Source organism: Budorcas taxicolor, chromosome 13 (genome assembly GCF_023091745.1).
Source record: "Budorcas taxicolor isolate Tak-1 chromosome 13, Takin1.1, whole genome shotgun sequence".
In the NCBI taxonomy this organism is placed as follows: Eukaryota; Metazoa; Chordata; class Mammalia; order Artiodactyla; family Bovidae; genus Budorcas; species Budorcas taxicolor.
In genome coordinates, this window is record NC_068922.1 from 64,733,454 (window position 1) to 64,752,240 (window position 18,787).

General features: G+C 47.8%; 2 protein-coding genes across 7 annotated transcripts in view; one reads left to right on the forward strand and one right to left on the reverse strand.

Moving 5' to 3' along the window:
* Positions 1-2,251: 2,251 nt before the first annotated feature.
* SPAG4 (sperm associated antigen 4) lies at positions 2,252-6,823 on the forward strand. Its single transcript, XM_052651209.1, has 12 exons — positions 2,252-2,561; positions 3,110-3,193; positions 3,519-3,585; positions 3,770-3,831; positions 4,040-4,083; positions 4,400-4,425; positions 4,554-4,662; positions 4,888-4,963; positions 5,109-5,224; positions 5,797-5,964; positions 6,469-6,558; positions 6,674-6,823. The coding sequence occupies exons 1-12, from the start codon at positions 2,252-2,254 to the stop codon at positions 6,821-6,823; spliced, it is 1,302 nt and encodes a 433-aa protein (XP_052507169.1).
* Positions 6,824-8,151: 1,328 nt separating this feature from the next.
* CPNE1 (copine 1) overlaps positions 8,152-18,787 on the reverse strand; it is a 38,935-nt gene continuing 28,299 nt past the window's right edge. For all 6 annotated transcript variants that reach the window (XM_052650497.1, XM_052650493.1, XM_052650494.1 and 3 more), the window contains 15 exons: positions 17,631-17,759; positions 17,352-17,531; positions 17,133-17,207; positions 16,977-17,048; positions 16,757-16,837; positions 16,498-16,587; positions 16,296-16,382; positions 16,078-16,164; positions 15,925-15,984; positions 15,711-15,844; positions 15,551-15,605; positions 15,241-15,292; positions 10,409-10,542; positions 10,025-10,261; positions 8,152-9,814 (listed from right to left, as the gene is read on the reverse strand). In XM_052650497.1, the coding sequence (XP_052506457.1) occupies positions 9,674-9,814; positions 10,025-10,261; positions 10,409-10,542; positions 15,241-15,292; positions 15,551-15,605; positions 15,711-15,844; positions 15,925-15,984; positions 16,078-16,164; positions 16,296-16,382; positions 16,498-16,587; positions 16,757-16,837; positions 16,977-17,048; positions 17,133-17,207; positions 17,352-17,531; positions 17,631-17,759 (1,614 nt within the window). In that variant the 3' untranslated portion in view covers positions 8,152-9,673. The remainder of the gene's footprint in view (positions 9,815-10,024; positions 10,262-10,408; positions 10,543-15,240; positions 15,293-15,550; positions 15,606-15,710; positions 15,845-15,924; positions 15,985-16,077; positions 16,165-16,295; positions 16,383-16,497; positions 16,588-16,756; positions 16,838-16,976; positions 17,049-17,132; positions 17,208-17,351; positions 17,532-17,630; positions 17,760-18,787) is intronic.

The following is an 18,787-nucleotide window of genomic DNA, read 5'->3' on the forward strand; positions in this document are numbered from 1 at the left end:
CTGAGGTTGGAGAGCCTCATTCTGCCTATTCCCCAGGTGTAACATGCTCAAATGAGTTTTTGGGCCTATACAATACCAGACAAGAGGCATGGGTGAGTCTATTCCTGAACAAGGTTACACCTCAAAGCTCCCAGACTTTAAGAGAGGGCTTCATCTTCCCATTTGACAGATGGAGACACTGGGACCCAAAGAAGGGTGGAGAGGGGACCAGAATTATTAGGTGTCACTGCTTTGGCCTTCTCTTCCCTCCCTCCCTTGAGCTCTGTGGGATCTAGTCAAGCAAGGTATTTTTGCTTTGTTTTTGTTCTTTTAAAAAATTTATTTTATTATTATTTTTTGGCTGGATGGGGTCTTAGTTGCAGCATACCAGATCTTTCACTGCAGTGTGTGGGCTTCTCTCTAGTTGGGGTGAGCGGGCTCTATAGTTGCAGAGTGTAGGTTTAGTTGCCCCACGGCATGTGGGATCTTAGTTCCCTGACCAGAGATTGAACCCATCTCCCCTGCATTGGAAGGCAATTCTTAACCACTGGGCCTCCCTCAAGTGAGTTATTGATGCCTCTGGAAGCTAACACAGGTGACTCCTCTTTGGGTTGAAACACACCCTGGCAGGTTCCCTGGGCCTCGACCCTTTAAGAACTCCTACATCCACGTCCTAATATTCCAACAAAAGTAGGATGTGGTGGAAAGAATACTAAACTCCAGGGCAAGGTTTTGGAATTCCAACTGCTGTCACTTATTGTGTGGTTTCCGGAAAATCCTTTCTCCTCTCTGGGCCTGGTTGTCCACTGTGTAATATGCATGGGATGAACTGCATTGCTTTTCAAAGTGTGGTCTTTAATCAGGATCACATGTGGTTGTTAAAAATGCACATTCTTGCTCCCACTCTAGAAATACTAACGTAATATCTTAAGGTGTGGCTGGGACCTGAATTTCCAGAAGCCACTTTGGTACTATTCTGTTGCACAGCAGAAATTTGGGAACATCTGGTCTCTTGACTAAGTGTGATTCCTTTCTGTTCTAGGTGACTCAGATGGTCTGAGTGTCCGTCTTAGTCACTCACTCGTGTCCGACTCTTTGCTACCCCATGGACTGCAGCACGCCAGACCTCCATGTCCCTCACCATCTCCCGAAGTTTGCCAAGTTCTTGTCCATTGCATCGGTGATGCCATCCAGCCATCTCATCCTCTGACCCCCTCTTCTCCTTCTGCCCTCAATCTTTCCCAGCATCAGGGACTTTTCCAATGAGATGGCTGTTCAAATCAGATGACCAAAATACTGGAGCTTCAGCTTCAGCATCAGTTTTTCCAACAAGTATTTAGGGTTGATTTCCCTTAAGATTGACTGGTTTGATCTCCTTGCTTTCCTAGGGACTTTCAGGAGTCTTTAGCACCACAGTTTGAAGGCATCAATTGTATAAAAGAACAAAAAGATATGGTGATTGAGGGGTACTGAATTCCCCAAAGACCCCTGGTGAATATGGGTCCAGAAGAGATCACAGGTCCCTGAGGTTAGAGTTAGCCTGATGACTAGGATGAGAGGAGGAGGAGCCTGAAGGGTTTTAAGAGCAAAAGAGACTAAAAAGGCTGTATTGAGAAGTGCCACATGGGGGTGATCCCTTGCCCCTTCTAAACATCTATTCCTTCATAGATACATGAGCACCTACCACATGCTACATTCCATGGGGTCACAAAGAGTCAGACACGACTGAGCGACCTGAGTGACCTTGACTGAACGACAGTACATGCGAGATAGAAACTATCGAGGTGCTTAAAGATACAGTAGTGAACACAACAAAAATCTCTGCCTTCATAAACTTACTGCTCTACTGGGAGTGACACGTAATGAAGAGTGAAGTAAAACACACAAGTGCTAAGGGGAAAAACAAAGCAGGAAGGGGGACAGAAATTCCTTCCTGTTAAGCAGCAGTTTTAGACAGGGTGTTTTGGGAAATGCTGTAATGTCACTGCTTGCTTTAACTTGGGAAAGAATAAGGGAGACTGCCAAGGCTCCCAGGGACGTCACGACTGGCTCTGTGACGCCGGCCAGGGCGTTCCTCGGAGACGGTGGTCTCCTCTATGAAGTCAGCAGCCAGACCTAGTTACAGAGGAGAGGGTTGCGGCAAGCCACGGGCCCCGCCGGCTGCACGCAGGGTCGAGGGGTCCGGGCGGCGCGCACCAGCTGAAGGAGGGCCGAGGGCCTTGGAGGCCGCGACAGTGCCTTTGGCGTCGGAAGGCCACAGCCCCGGGTCAGGATGCGGCGAAGCCCCCGCCCGGGTTCAGCCGCGTCCCAGCACAAGCACACGCCCAACTTCTACAGCGACAACAGCAACAGCTCTGTGAGCGTCACCTCGGGGGACAGCTGCGGGCACCGGTCAGCTGGGCCGGGGCCCGGGGAGCCCGAGGGCAGACGAGCCCGGGGCTCGAGCTGCGGTGAGCCCGCCTTGAGCGCTGGAGTGCCCGGAGGAACCACATGGGCTGGAAGCTCTCGGCAGAAGCAGGCGCCTCGGAGCCACAATGGGCAGACCGCCTGTGGCGCGGCAACCGTGAGGGGCGGGGCCTCGGGTGCGGGCGGGGTCGATCCCGGGTGAGCGGAGGGAAGGGGTGGGGCTTAGAGGGTGGGGTTTGGCGCGGAAGTGGGATAAAACTATCTGGGCACCTCCTAGGGGGCGGGGCCTGAAGGGGAAAAACGAGTAGGCAATAAATAAGAGGGTCTCGGTGAGGTGGATGGTCCTGGGAAGGGGCGTGGAAAAGCTTGTGATTGGGCACCGCTGAGGAGGCGTGGCCTCGGTTGTTAGCACCAGCGGCTACCAGGCAAACAGGGCAGCATCAAGACCTAAAGCTGGGGGCGGCACCACCGTTTCGGGGGTGGGACAACGATTAGACTGAGCTTCCCGGCGTGGGGATGGGGGTGGGGGTGGGGGTGGGGAGGTGGCCTCAGAGTGCTGCAGGAGCCGAGGGTTGTGGATTCTGTGCGAGCAAAACCTGTGAGGCTGCCCTGCTTCTGAGCTAAGGGAACCTGCAGCCAGGTCCTGGGGAAACAGTGGGCCTGCGGTGCACAAGGTCCCAGTGGAGCCCTTGGGCTTCCGCAGAACCAGCTGGCTCTTCCGCAGTCTCTGAAGAGCAGCTCGACCTTCTCCCCATTCTGGATCTGAGGCAGGAGATGCCTTCCCCGCAAGTGTCCAAGAGCTTCCTGAGTACGGTCCAAGCCAGCCCAGATCCCCTCTGACCCCTCTGGCTCCCCTCTCCGAACTCCATTTCTCACCTCTGAGGCCGTTTTCAGTTCTGAGCCCCCGGCCCAGGTCTGATTGTCTAGCCCCTTCCCTGAGCCCGACCCACCTTCTCTAAGAATGAGAATCCATTCTCCTTATCCCCATCTAAGTCTCCTAGCCCACCCCTTTCTTCCTGAGTCCCCTTCCTAGGTTTTTCTGAACCTCCAACACCACTCTGTGAGCCCCTCCCCCACCATCTCTTTCCCTCCCTAAGCCTAGTCCCTTCTCTGAGCCTCCTTCTTCTTCTCAGGCCTACTCTTCCAGGTGCTGAGCGTGTTGTTATCCCTGGTTGGAGACGTGCTGGTCAGTGTGTACAGGTCAGAGGGAGGGAAGGGGGAGCCCCAGGGGCTGCTCTTTGGAGGGGGTGGGGAGCTGGGCCAGACCCGGCTGAGGCTTGAGCCGATTCATACCTGTGTTCACAGGAGCTGGGTCTAGGACCCTGGGGTGGGGGCTGGGGATTCTCTGGGGTCTCCCGGCCTCAGCCTCCCTTCGGTTCCTCAGGGAGGTCTGTTCCATCCGCTTCCTGCTCACGGCTGTATCACTGCTGAGCCTCTTTCTGGCAGGTGAGAGGGTGATCAGTTCCCGGGGCCCCAGCCCTGGAAGCTTTGAAGCCAAACCTGGTACACTTTCTCTGATATCCTTCAGCCCACTCAGTCCCTTCAGAAGCTCACAGTTCCTCACAGTCCCCCAAGCCTCTTTGCCCCCACTGTCCCTTTTTCGCCTGAGAAACCTCCTCCCTTCCCTTCCCCTGAGACCACTCCTTCTTTCCAGCACTCTGGTGGGGACTCCTGTACCTCGCCCCTCCTTTGGAACATGTGAGTCGGGGAGACTGTCCTGGGGTTGGGTGGTTGGCAGGCTATAAACCTGGAGGTTGTGGGGAGTCCCCTGGGCTACTGGGGAAAGGGACAGTGCCGGAGGCTATCAGCCTAAGGAAAGGCTGGCTATAAACAGGAGATTTCTGGGGGATTGTGCCCAGAGGTGCTTGAGGGTATGTCTTGGAGAGCTGCTTGGAAGGTCAGGAAAAAGGGATAGGCAGTCCTCAGAGAGAAGGCCCTATGTATCTGGCCACTCCCACACTGAGGTGGGAGCTAAGCAGCGTTGTTTTTTGTCTCTCCTTCCCCCCTCCAATAGGAACCTAAGGAGATGCTGACTCTAAGGTGAAAGAGGGCACTGGGGTGGGGAATTGGGGGCCTCAAAGGTGCTTCTGTTGGGGGTGGGGAGATCCTACGGGAAGTGGCCAGGGGGACAGGGAGCCAACTGCAGCGTGCCAACCTTCTGCCTGCAGCGAATACCACGAGCGCGTGCGCTCCCAGGGGCAGCAGCTCCAGCAGCTCCAGGCTGAACTGGTTAAACTCCACAAGGAGATGTCCAGCGTTCGCGCCGCCAACAGCGAGGTGAGTCCCGCAGACGCAGCCTGCTCTCAGAACCCGGTCCAGGAGCTTGGCCGCTGGGAGCCTGGCCCCGTGACTCCGGCCGCTGTGCAGTCCCCGCCCACCTTGGAGCCCTGCTCCTTCCGACCTGAGTCTTAAGGCCCAGACCAGAGCCCCCGAGGACTCCGCCCCGGTATAAAACCTGCCCGCAAGCCCCGCCACTCCAGTCTCCGCCCTCTCTCTTTTCAGAGGGTGGCTCAACTAGTATTCCAGAGGCTGAGTGAGGACTTTGTGCGGAAACCCGACTACGCGCTGAGTTCTGTCGGTAAGACCCAGGGAGAGACTGAGACTCAGAGACGCAGACAGAACTATGCACAAGATCGGCCCAGACAGACCGACCTCAGACGGACACTGCCTTCGCTGTGGGTCTGGCCTGGGAGCCCCTGACTAGTTGCTTCTTCCTGCTCTAGGAGCCTCCATCGACCTAGAGAAGACATCCCAGGACTATGAGGATGCGAACACTGCCTACTTCTGGAATCGCTTCAGCTTCTGGAACTACGCGCGACCGCCCACGGTTATCCTGGAGGTGGGCCTGGAACGTAGATCCCAAAAGGGAATCAGGGGCGGATTCTGGAGAAAGGATCCCACAGCTTCCTGGGGTTGGACCTGACTTAGCTGAGAGCGTGGCGCCAGAGAGACCCCGCTGGGCATAATATGGCCGCCTGGAGGCGGGGCTGGCTTGCCTGGGGTGAGGCTCTGGGTGAGGTGGAGGACAACATAATACTGGAGAGACCTGGCAGTGCTTCCCTGGTGGCTCAGATGGTGAGGAATCTGCCTGCAACGCTGGGTTCGATCCCTGGGTCAGAAAGATCCCGTGGAGAAGGGAATGGCTACCCATTCCAGTTTTCTTGCCCAGAGAGTTCCATGGACAGAGGAGCCTGGCGGGCTACTCCATGGGGTCACAAAGAGTTGGAAACGACTGAGCAACTAACACTTTCTGGCACTGCTAGGGACTGGAGTCCTGGGTGGAGCTCTGCATGGGCCCTTGATAGGGTCAAGCTGATGGAGGGGCCTACCAGAACCAATGCCCAGGAGGCTGGGGAAGGGCCACAGTTGCTCCGTCCTGTGGTTCTGAAGATCTGTCCACCCCCACTGCAGCCAGATGTGTTCCCTGGAAATTGCTGGGCTTTTGAGGGCGACCAGGGCCAGGTGGTGATCCGGTTGCCGGGTCGTGTGCAGCTGAGCGACATCACTCTGCAGCATCCACCGCCCACTGTGGCACACACCCGGGGAGCTAACAGCGCCCCCCGTGACTTTGCAGTCTATGTAAGTGGGGCTGAGGCCAAGGAGGGGGGGGATTTCCCTACAGAGCACAAGGCAGTCATGAAAACTGGGGCTACGGAGTCTTTGCTTGCTCATCCATAAAATGGAGATACTACCACTTGCCTCTCAGGGTTGCCATAGGTCTTAAATAATCATACCATATTCAAATATTGGTTATAGTTCATTGAGTCCTTAATCTGTTTTGAGTACTTTATATGGATTATATATCCTTGCATCCACACAACCTATGAAGTGCTATTATCTCCCCCCTTCACAGATGAGAAAAAGTAATTCTCAGATAGAGGAGGTAACTTGCCCAAGGTCACACAGCTAACAAGTGGTCAGGCTTAAATTTGCAACGTGATTTCTTTGAGCCCAGATTCCACACACTATCATCCTAACACGGAAAAACAAATGAGTGTGCATACAACTACTGAACACAAAGTAGGTTCTCAACACCTCCACCTCCACCTGTCTCTGTTCCTCCACTCACTCTTCACTTACCAGGGCCTCCAAGTTGATGACGAGACTGAGGTCTTCTTGGGGAAATTTACCTTTAACGTGGAGAAATCTGAGATTCAGACTTTCCACCTACAGGTATGTTGGTCTCTGGGAGGTGAGGGGTCTAAGAGAATGGGACAGTGAGGGAAGATTGGGGAGGAGGGCAGCCCTTGGGAGAGCAGACATTGGCATCATCCATTTTTCTCTCCAGAATGACCCTCCAGCTGCCTTTCCCAAGGTGAAGATCCAGATTCTAAGCAACTGGGGCCACCCCCGTTTCACGTGCTTGTATCGAGTCCGAGCCCATGGTGTTCGAACCTCAGAGGGGGCAGGGGACAGTGCCACAGGGGACGCCCATTAAACATGCTGATTGTTGGGAGTGGAAGTCTGTGCTGAAAGAAGCTGGATCAGTGCTGGGAGGTGTGTTGTGGGCAGGGAGGCTGGCACTCTAAGTTGCCTTTGGTACGTAAATGTGGTGGGGGGTGTCTATCAAACTGCCTTCTTGGAGAAGCCCAGATCAGTATAGTAGCAGCAGTAGTTCATGTGTGTGGAGTGTTTACCATGCACCTAAGATAGTACTCTGGATGTTATATGCCTTCTCTAACTAATCTTCACAATCACAAAGGGAGAAACCATTCAAATCCGGAAAGTTGCAAGGTCACACAGCTAGTGAAGAGCTGAGCCACAGTGGGACCCTGAGCCTACCTTTCTCTAAAGGTTGCCTTCTTGCAGAGCTACCAGTTGGCATGAAGCCGCGCTGTGCCCCTCACTTCTCACCCCAACTCTTGCTAGGTGCAGGTGCAGGCAGAACTTCCCATTTTTTTCAGGTAAAATCTTAGGGAGACTTGAGAACCTGTAGGGGCCATTTGAGTCAGAAATGATGCAGGCCTGATTATCCCCTCTCAGGTTGTTTTACACTAAAACTTGAGTGTTCCACTATGCTAGGAACAGTACAGGCGGTAGAGTGTTGACCAGTCCCTGCCCTCCAGGAGCCTGACAAGAGAAGAGATGATGCTCCAGAAAATGGGACAATTCATTTATTGATCCAATAACTCTTCATTCAAAGGGTCAAAAGTAGAAATGGAGGGAGAAAGATGGAGGAGACGGACATCAAAGGATTAATGAGTTCTACCTGGGCAGAGGACTCGAAAAGGGGAAAAAGTGTCAAAGAAATACATGCAATATCTTGACTGTTAGGATCCTTTTCACTGTGTTCATGTTTTGGAAGAATCTACAGACTAGGAACAGTGTTATACCTCTAGGAAGTGGAATGCAAGTGTATGTGTGAGGATGGAACATGTTTACATCTGTTTAAATTTGGGGGTTATTACTTTTATAATTTGAAGACAGAGGGAAAATAATCTATTGAGTACTCTTAAAAGTCTGAAGTTTTCTAACTAATACAGCTTTTCTGGAGGGGGCATTTTTACAATAGGTGCTGAAGTCTTAACTTTTTTATACTTTTTAATCACAGCAATTGCATTTCTAAGAATGGATCCAAAGGATACACAGATAAAATCTAAGTTACTACTTTAAGGATGTTGATCACACTGTTGTTTATAAAGGAAAAAATGGAAATAGTATCTAAGAAGATAAAGTACACTATAAAAATAATATGTAGCCAATAGAAATGGTAATATAAGAGACTGTTTAATGTCATGAAAAGTAAGTAATATATATGGATAATTTTTTAAAAAACAAGCTAGGTTACATACACACACACACATACACAAAAGCAAGCTAGGCTGACATACATAAAATTTTTAAATTTCCATATCAAAAGAGTTACATAGACCAAAAGACACTATAACTGAAAAGATAATAGCCTGGGAGGAAATATTTTTAACATGTATAAGAGATAAAGGGTTGCTGAACAACTATAACAATAAAGGCTGTAAAGGACAACAACCACCTATAAAAAAGCTATTCATAAGAGATACAATTGAAAAATAAACATATAAAATGATACCCAGCCTTTGTAATTCAATAAATTCAATTAAAACTGAGTGGTTTTTTTGCCTGTCATATTAATGAAATGGGTAAAAAACTGTTATGAAATGCAATTTACAGTATCTATTAAAATATTAAGTATTCATATCTTTTGATTGAACATTTTCACTTGTAGGAATAAAATTTTCATAAATATTACTATATAAACGCACAGATAAATATATTAGGATATTCCTTACAGGATTGTTTGTTATAGTGGAAGAAAACCAGAAGGGACCCAAATCTTGATGAATTAGGGATTGGCTAAGTAAGCTATAATATACTCATACACAGAGTAATCTATAGGCATTAAAAAGAATGAAGTTGGTCGTAAGTTCTAATGGGTAAAATACCGAAAATACAATAAAACAAAGTGCAAACAGTGTAGTAATCTAGAGAAAAAAATTTTTCAGACATAGGAAATACATCCTGCCCATTATCTATCTCATACAATATATTTGAAATAATTTTGTACTAACTAGCATACATTTAAAAAACATTTAAAGCATACTAAAACAGTACATACAGTATGGTCCCAATTCTGTAAAATAAAAAACATGCATCACTGTAATATGTATAAAGTATTAAAAAATATGCACCAAATATTTTAATGGGACATGGGAGTTTGGGTGGTATTTTTCCCTATAATGAATATACATATTAATTTTCTAGTAAGAAAAAGAATAGCTATTAAAAAAAAGTGAGGCTTGGAGCCTATTTTTAGAACTAGAACCACCACTGCTCCACCTTCCAGGGAGTCAGGCACAGCCCTTGATCCCCTCCCCTAACCTTGTAATTTGTCTGTGCTCCCAGCCCAGCTCTGCTCTGCGGCAGGGTGGACTAGGTGTTTGGCTTATATACTCAGTCTTTGCATTTTCCAAAACAGAGTCAGTGTCTCTAGATATCTGGCCGGGAATACCCAATTTCTTGGAAGGAGAGGATTCCTTTACTCCAACAACCCCTAAAGTCAACAAGTAAGTTCAGAGAGGAGAACTAACCATGGCTAATGGCAGATTCCCACCTAAAACACAGAGTGGTAGCAAAGGAGTGGTCTTCATCTTTATTGAATGAGGGACTCCAGGGGCAAGCAGGTGAGATCAAGGGCAGCAACAGCAGGATTAAATATAAAACATGAAGTGCAAGCACTAGGGAATGCGTGTTCAGGGCTGGGGACCTTAACATGGGACTGAGAAACGGCCACGGTCGACCCCTTCAAGGGAATCTAAGCCTGGGGGGCCTGTGCAGGGCCCCTGGCTGCAGGTGGAGGTGGCTTGAATGGGGCCCAACCTTGGGCCCTGAAGTAGGAGACCAGTTGCGTGGGTACTTCTGCAAGTACAGTCTGCGCCAGTGCCTCTCGAGGGGCCTGCCAGGAGAAGAGGGGCAAGTTAAGTGATGGGCCATAATGGCTTCATTTGTACAAGGTCTACATTTCACACCCAAGAAAGGATACAGAATCCAACACCTAACCCTGCCCCAGGCTCAGGTGAAGAGATAAGTATCCCCACACACATCCGGGAGAGGTGGAAGGCTGAACTCCCAGCTCTGTTCTGTCCCCAAGCTTGCCCCTACTCACATTCTGGAAACGCCGGTAGGGCACAAACTGCACTATGTCACGAGCGGCTGCCTCCCCGGAGCGTGTGTGCAGGGGTCCACCATCAGCATCCAGCTGCTCCATGGCCTCGAAGTCAGCACAACCCACACCCACTATGATCACCGACATGGGCAGGTAGGAAGCACGAACCACAGCCTCACGTGTGGCCTCCACATCTGTCACAGCACCATCGGTCAGCAGCAACAGGACGAAGTATTGCTAAAGGCAAGTCCGTTCATATACTGAGGCAGACCCTCTAAACATCCCAGCCACACATTCCCACACTGACAAGAAGTCTCTTGTTATATAGTCCTCAAGGGAGCGCCCCCACCCCCTTCCTCGCCCACTACCTCCTATAACCCTCACCGAAGCATTCCTCTGATTTGCAGCCTGGGTTGCAAACCTAGCCACATGGTTGATGATGGGTGCAAAGTTGGTGGGCCCATAGAGCCGGACTTGGGGCAGGGCCTGGCGGTAGGCATCCACAATGCCCTGGATGCCTAGAGAAGAAAGGCAAAAAATACCATGAAATACTGGGCCTCTTGGGGTTCTGCCAGCCCTGACGACACTTTACCCTGGCCATGGAGATTTGGGAACTTGGGTGGATTTCATTCACTCGCCCCTGTAACCCAAGGTTTTTAACCTTACCCTACAGATGAGAAAATTAGGGCCGAAGAGAGGAAGGGCACGTGCCCTGAACCACAACTTGAATTAAAATCCAGACTGGGGGAATCCCCTGAACAAATCCAGGAGAGTTGAGCATCAAATTATAATGCGCTTAAAAAATAATGAATTATAACCCATTTTATAAAATAAGAATCCACAGAGATATAATAGACAAGGAAAAGCTCTTAATGTAGAAGAAATTATAGAACCATTTGACCATCAGAGATAATTGATTAAGGCAAGGATTATCAATGGATGCCAAAAGGTAAAAAATTGATGAGTGATTGGATATTTATATAGTCTCAAAGTATCCTTCCAAAGGATGATGATTATTAGTTTAAAAAACAAAAACAGGCTCACTCACCCACAGTCAATTAACAAAGGAGGTAAAAACATACAACGGAGAAAAGACAGTCTCTTCACCAAGTGGTGCTGGGAAAGCTGGACTGCCGCAAGTAAATGAATGAAGTTAGAACACTCCCTCATACCATACGCCAAAATAAACTCTAAATGGCCTAAAGCCTTAAATATAAAACACAACACCATAAAACTAAAAAGGGATATAGGCAAAACATTTCTCAAGGAAATAGGAATAAAAGCAAAAATAAACAAATGGGACCTAATCAAACTTACAAGCTTCAGTACAGCAAAGGAAACTATAAACAAGAAGACAAACTACAGACTGTGAAAAAATGTTTGGAAATGATGTGATCAACAAGGGCTTAAATTCCAAAATATACAAATAGCTCATACAACTCAGTATCAAAAAAACCCAAATAATCCAATCAAAAAGTGGGCAAAAGACCTAAACAGACAAATTTTTAAAGAAGATACAGATGGCTAGTAGTCACATGAAAAGATGCTCAACATTGGTAATTATTAGAGAAATGCAGGGAATTCCCTGACGGTCCAGTGGTTAGGACTCTGTGCTTCCACTGCAGGGGGCACATGTTTGAACCCTGGTAAGGAACTAAGCTATTTCAAATCCTGAAAGACGATGCTGTGAAAGTGCTGCACTCCATATGCCAGCAAATTTGGAAAACTCAGCAGTGACCACAGGACTGGAAAAGGTCAGTTGTCATTTCAATCCCAAAGAAAGGCAATGCCTAAGAATGCTCACACGACCGCACAATTGCACTCATCTCACATGCTAGTAAAGTAATGCTCCAAATTCTGCAAGCCAGGCTTCAGCAATCCGTGAACCATGAAATTCCTGATGTTCAAGCTGGTTTTAGAAAAGGCAGAGGAACCAGAGATCAAATTGCCAACATCTGCTGGATCATCAAAAAAGCAAGAGAGTTCCAGAAAAACATCTATTTCTGCTTTATTGACTATGCCAAAGCCTTTGACTGTGTGGATCACAATCAAATGTGGAAAATTCTGAAAGAGATGGGAATACCAGACCACCTGACCTGCCTCTTGAGAAATCTGTATGCAGGTCAGGAAGCAACAGTTAGAACTGGACATGGAACAACAGACTGGTTTCAAATAGGAAAAGGAGTACGTCAAGGCTGTATATTGTCACCCTGCTTATTTAACTTATATGCAGAGTACATCATGAGAAACACTGGACTGGAAGAAGCACAAGCTGGAATCAAGACTGCCGGAGAAATATCAATAGCCTCAGATATGCAGATGACACCACCCTTATGGCAGAAAGTGAAGAGGAACTCAAAAGCCTCTTGATGAAAGTGAAAGAAGAGAGTGAAAAAGTTGGCTTAAAGCTCAACATTCAGAAAACGAAGATCATGGCATCCGGTCCCATCACTTCCTGGCAAACAGATGGGGAAACAGTGGAAACAGTGTCAGACTTTATTTTGGGGGGCTCCAAAATCACTGCAGATGGTGATTGCAGCCATGAAATTAAAAGATGCTTACTCCTTGGAAGAAAAGTTATGACCAACCTAGACAGCATATTCAAAAGCAGAGATATTACTTTGCCGACTAAGGTCCGTCAGTCAAGGCTATGGTTTTTCCTGTGTTCATGTATGGATGTGAGAGTTGGACTGTGAAGAAGGCTGAGCACCGAAGAATTGATGCTTTTGAACTGTGGTGTTGGAGAAGATTCTTGAAGAGTCCCTTGGACTGTAAGGAGATCAGCCCTGGGATTTCTCTGGAAGGAATGATGCTAAAGCTGAAACTCCAGTACTCTGGCCACCTCATGCGAAGAGCTGACTCACTGGAAAAGACTGATGCTGGGAGGGGTTGGGGGCAGGAGGAGAAGGGGACAACAGAGGATGAGATGGCTGGATGGCATCACTGACTCGATGAACGTGAGTCTGAGTGAACTCTGGGAGTTGGTGATGGACAGGGAGGCCTGGCGTGCTGCGATTCATGGGGTCGCAAAGAGTCGGACACAACTGAGTGACTGAACTGACTGAAGGAACTAAGATACTGCATGCTGTCTGGCATGGCCCCCCCCAAGTGAAGAACTGCAAATCAAAATTACAGCAAGGTATCACCTCACACCAGTCAGAAGGGCCATCATTAAGAAATTTACAAGTAACAAATGTTGGAAAAATGTGGAAGAAAGGGAATTCTACACTGTTAGTGGGAATATAAAATTGGTGCAGCTACTATGGAAACAGTATGGAGGCTCCTTGAAAACCTAAAAATATAGTTGCCAAATGATCCAGCAAGCCCATTCCTGGGCATATATTTGAAGAAAACACTAATTCAAAAAGATACATACACCCCAATGTTCATAGCAGCATTATTTACAGTTGCCAAGACATGGAAGCATCCTAGATGTCCATCAACAGATGAATTAAGAAGGAGGTGGTATATGAATAAAGCTATCTATGAAATAGAACCAGAACCACAAACATGGAGAATACACTAGTGGTTGCCAAGTGGGAAGGTGTTGGGGGAGGCATGCGAGTGGGAGGTTGGGGTTAGTAGATTTAAGCTTTTATATACAGAATAGATAAACAAGTCCTACTATATAGCACTGATTACTATATTAAATATCCAATGATAAACCATAATGGAGAAGAGTATTAAAAAAGAATATATATATGTATAACTGAATCACTTTGGTATACAGCAGAAATGAACACATTACAAATCAACTATACTTCAATTAAAAAATACTAAAATAAAAAATAGATTCAATTAATTTTGAGAAAGATGTGTCTTAAACTGTTTCTTTAAAAAAAACGAATAAAGGGAATTCCCTGGTGGTCCAGTGGTTAGGAATCCACACTTCCACTGCAGGGTGCCTGGGTATGGTCCCTAGAAACTAAGTTCCCACATGCTGCATGGCACGACCAAAAAAGAAAATATTTTTTAAATTAAAAATGAATAAAAATTAATTAAATATGTGTGTGTGTGTGTGTGTGTGTGTGTGTGTATAAAGGAATGAAATATTGCCATTGCAGCAACATGGATGGACCTAGAGATTAGCATATTAAGTAAGCCAGAAAGACAAATGCCATATGATATGCGGTATTTAGAATCTAAAATATGATACAAATGAACCTGTATAACAAAACAGAAACAGACATAGAAAACAAATTTATGGTTAACAAAGAGGAAAGAGCATAGTGGAGCGGTAAATTAGGAGTTTGAGATCAGCAGATACAAATTACTATATATAAAATAAACAAGGTCCTCCTTTATAACACAGGGAACTATATTCAATATCCTGTAATAAATGATAACAGAAAAGAATATGTTTATATATATAAACTGAATCATTCTGCTGTACATTAGGAACTAATACAACATCGTACATCAACTATCCTTCAATTAAAAATGTTTAAAATAACATATAAAGAAAAAAACAGTACTTGTATAGAAGAGAAACCTGGTAGATTCCACCTCAACTGAATGATCAAAGTTAATAAGACTGGTAAGAGGATAAATCAACATATGCCTCTGGAACATGCAGCATGTTCTGTGGTACTCCTGCCAAAAATGCATAACTTGAATCTAACTATGAGGAAATAGGTAAACCCAAACTGAAGGACATCCTACATATTAACTGACCTGTAATCTTAATAAAAGCACAGATCAGATTAGATCAAGTCAAGTTTTCAACTTCAGCGTGTTTACGTGCAGGTGGCTAGGGAAACATGGGGTTTGGTCCTCTCTAGACAAAAGAACCTGGAGCAAAAAGTACCCTGAATAGAGCTGCAAGGAGACATCAATGCTTCTACTGATGCCCAAATAAGTACCTATGAGCCTCTAGGCAAAGATAATAATGATAATATAACAGCTACCATAGTTTAGAGAGCAATTAGAATGTGCCAGGATTACTGCTTCAAGCTTTATATGCATCTTCTTAAAATATTCAATATCCTATAATTTCTTATTATGAAGCCAAGCACACAGAAGCTAAGCAACTGGTCCCAAGTCACATGAATATCAAGTGGCAGGATGAAGATTTGACTCCAGAGGCCTAGTTGTACAATCCACTCCTCTAGACAGTGGAGTCAGGTGTCTATCTCCCCACCTTCATTCTCCCTTGCCCACACAAACTTGGCAGAGATTGGACAGATACACCTTATGCTGGAGGATGGGGGACTTACCTGCACAAAAGGGGTTACTGGGGTTGAAGTTCAAAGCAAATTCATGGGAAACCTGAGGGCAAGAATAAAAATGAGGTAATGAGGTTCTTTCCCCATGACCACTTGTGTGCTAAGAAAAAGGGCACTAGGATATGTACAAAGTGTTATTTAGGAGGTATTCAGTCCTGAGCTTCTGCTGTATACATGCCTGTATGGATGAATCCCTGCAATTCCACATGAAGCTGGGCGCCAAGCAGCAAGTTTACCACATCCCCCCTGATCAGGACCATGAAACTAAAAACAGGAGCAGTGGAGGGGAGAAAACACTCACCTGCCAGTCAGGGGGTACCTGGGCCCCAAATCCAAATGCTGGGAACAGCTTGTCCCTGTGAGAAGACAGCAAAGGGGGAAAGAGGCAGTGAGAGGACTACGAGCCTGGAGGCCAGCAACGTCTGCAGGGAGCGGCGAGGAGGAAGAGCAAGGCTGCTTACGAGTCATAGTCCTGAACCACACTGCCCACGCTCCACAGTGCCGTAAGGTACTCATTGACCCCTGTTGGGCTCAGGTAGTGCAGAGAATCAGGTGAGGAAGGGTCTCCGTTGGAGCCTGTGAAGTCCACGCCCACCTGCGGGGAGGGCAGGAGGAGAGTTGAAGGCCATCTTCGAGCCCCAGATCTGTCTTCTTGCCCCTGATGAAGCAACTTACAGTGAAGTTGATTTGACAGCCTCCCATCACATAGTCCAAGAACGAATGTTCTGTTTCTACCTGTAGTTGAAACCATGGTTATAACTGGAGTGAAGGGACTGGGGTCATGGAGCTTAGAAGTCAAAGGCTGGGTCACATGGGCTATTGTCTCACCTGACAAATCTTGACACAGATAGTTCCAGAGTTCTTGTAACTTTTCTTTTTCTGCTGTTTCTCAGGGTGAATGCATTCAAACTCAGCCTGGTAAGGAAAGAAAAATTAGAGTAGAAAACTTCCAGAGCCTCAGCCAGGATGGGAGGTACCTTGCAGTCCCTCTATTTCTGGGGCTGTAGTCGCTATGTCCACCTCAATATCCCTGAGCCAGCACTCACTGGGGCTGCTTGCAGCTGAGCCAAGCTGGTGTGGAAGGTACCAATGAGGTCATGTGAACCATCACTGTCATAATCGGAGCATCGCACCTAGGAGGGAAGGTGTGTGTGTACGTAAAGACCAAGAGGCAGGTGGCAGGTGAGAATAAATCCCTCCCTAGACTCTCTGCCCCTGCTCAGTCCATTCAGGAGGCAAGCTCCTCACCTGGATGGGTGTACTGGGATCTCCCCCACAGAAATGTTGAAGGGGAACAGAGAACCGTTTCCAAGTAGGATTCAGGTTGTTCTTGATGACCTGAGGGTAGAGTACAAAGCTTCCAGTGAGCGCTGGGTTGGCATGTGGGGAGCTGCCATCCTTCCCTAGCCATAAGCAGACTCCTCCCTGTGCTCCAAATCTTGGTAGTCACAAACCCCAGGAGATTCTCTCCTGCTCCATCACACCCAATCCCAGGGGGGGCTCACACCTCTGATCTGTATGCCAGGTGCCATTTCCCATCACCCTGACGGAAAAACTCCAAGAACGGATCCGATTTTCCCAGGAAGTCCTGTCAATGTCACAGAGACCCCAGTTATAAGATGCAGGCAGAGACAAACAGTATGAAAGACCTCTGTCCCCTCCCACCTCCAATACACCACCCCTGTCTGCTTAATTCCTGAACCCCCAGGGCCTCCTTCCATACACACCTTCTTATCCAGGTTTCTGGCTTCCACCTCCATGGTCACTACACGATTATCTTTCAGCTCCTGAGCTGAGACCTAGGTAGGGGAGGCAGGAGACTGTATCGTCTCATGAATTCCTCACTGATATGAACACACTCCCCCACCAAACCCCAGCCTTACCGTGATGGTCCCCCGCCCAGCAGGCTTTCCAGGCTTCAGCATCAAGGGCAGAGTTAGCATCCGACTGGATACAATCTAGGGCAGGGGATGGGGGACCAAGATCTCAGACAAGGTTAGGTCCTGCTGACCCCCACCTCCAAGTTCTAGGCTTTCTGGGTTATCTCACAGGGCTCTGACTCAACCTGTGTCTGAAGGATTCTAATCCTTGGACCTACATACCTGTCCCAGGGAACACTCAGCTCCTCCTAGGAAGTCATCGTCCCCCAGCTCAGGTGTCTTATTGTCTATGTCATAGATGCCAAATCGGAGCTTTTGGACTGTTTCAAAGTGGTACTCAAGCTGCAGAGTCTTGGAGAACTCAGGGCTTGAGCAGTTCCGTACTCGCTCAGTCCGGCCAAGCTGTGGGCAAGAAGCCAATAAGCATCACAGTCACGCACCTTCCACCCCCACACAGTCCTAGCATCCCTCCACGACTTTAACCCCCATAGTCCTCCTTACCTCAGTCCAGTTGCCCCCTCCCACATCCTGTAAAAGGACACAGAGTGGGTCAGACTTGGAGCCGATGTCCTTGTCAATGAGGTGGTCACATGAAACAGACAGCTGAACCAAGGTCACACAGTGGGCCATCTGGGGGGGTGGGGGGTGGAAAAGACACAAATTAGCCACCGAGGACCCTTTTCCACCTTTTCCACCTTTCCCTGACTGTAGCTCCCAACTTGTAAAGCCAGTCAGCTTCAGCCAGGCAGGGCTGAGCCTGTCTACCCCCATGACACCTAAGGAAAAGAAAGCTCTATAGGTTCCAAACTCCTCCAATCCCCTTGGGTAGGGTCAATGGGATGGGAGATGGCGATTACAGCCAACCCTGATCCAAGAAAATGACGGTAAAATGCAGAAAACAGTGTACTGGCCTCCATCAACAACTTTGACCCCAAACTAGTCCTCAGCCCCAAACGGGGTCCTAATCCCAATAATGCTCCCTGGACCTGGACCCCAAACTTATCTTCTCAGAGACCAATCAATCTCACTCTGATGCCTTTACTGGCCTTAGATCAGACCTGAGTCCAAGTTCTAAGCCCAACACCGCCCCAAATACAACCGTCTTCCAGATTCTGCTTCTCAAAGTCTCTTCCTTCAGTGATTCCCACTAACCCTGGGGAGCCACATCTTGAGGTAGTTACGATCCTCACACTGATTCTCCTGCCTCTAATCAGCTGTTCAGGTCCAGCTCCTATCTGCACTACCTAGTCCAAGCCCATCATCTCTCACCAGCCTTAATGCATCACCTTTTAAGAGGTCTCCCTTGGCCTACCTATGCCATTCTCACCTCTTCACATCCTCACACCAAACAGGTTACTCTCAATACAGCATGAGAGTCAATATGGTGACCCTGTTAAAAGATGGGTCACGTCACACCTCTGCCAAAACCCAGTAAAGATTTCCCATTCCTTAGAAAAAAATCCAAACTCTGCATGGGCCTACAAGGTCATGTAGTGGTAAAGAATCTGCCTGCCCATGCAGAAGCTGCAGGAGATGAAGGTTCGATCCCTGGGTCAGGAAGATCCGCTGGAGGACGGCAACTCACTCCAGTATTCTTGCCTGGGAAATCCCACAGCCAGAGGCGCCTAGTGAGCTCCCGTCCATGGGGCTACTCAGAG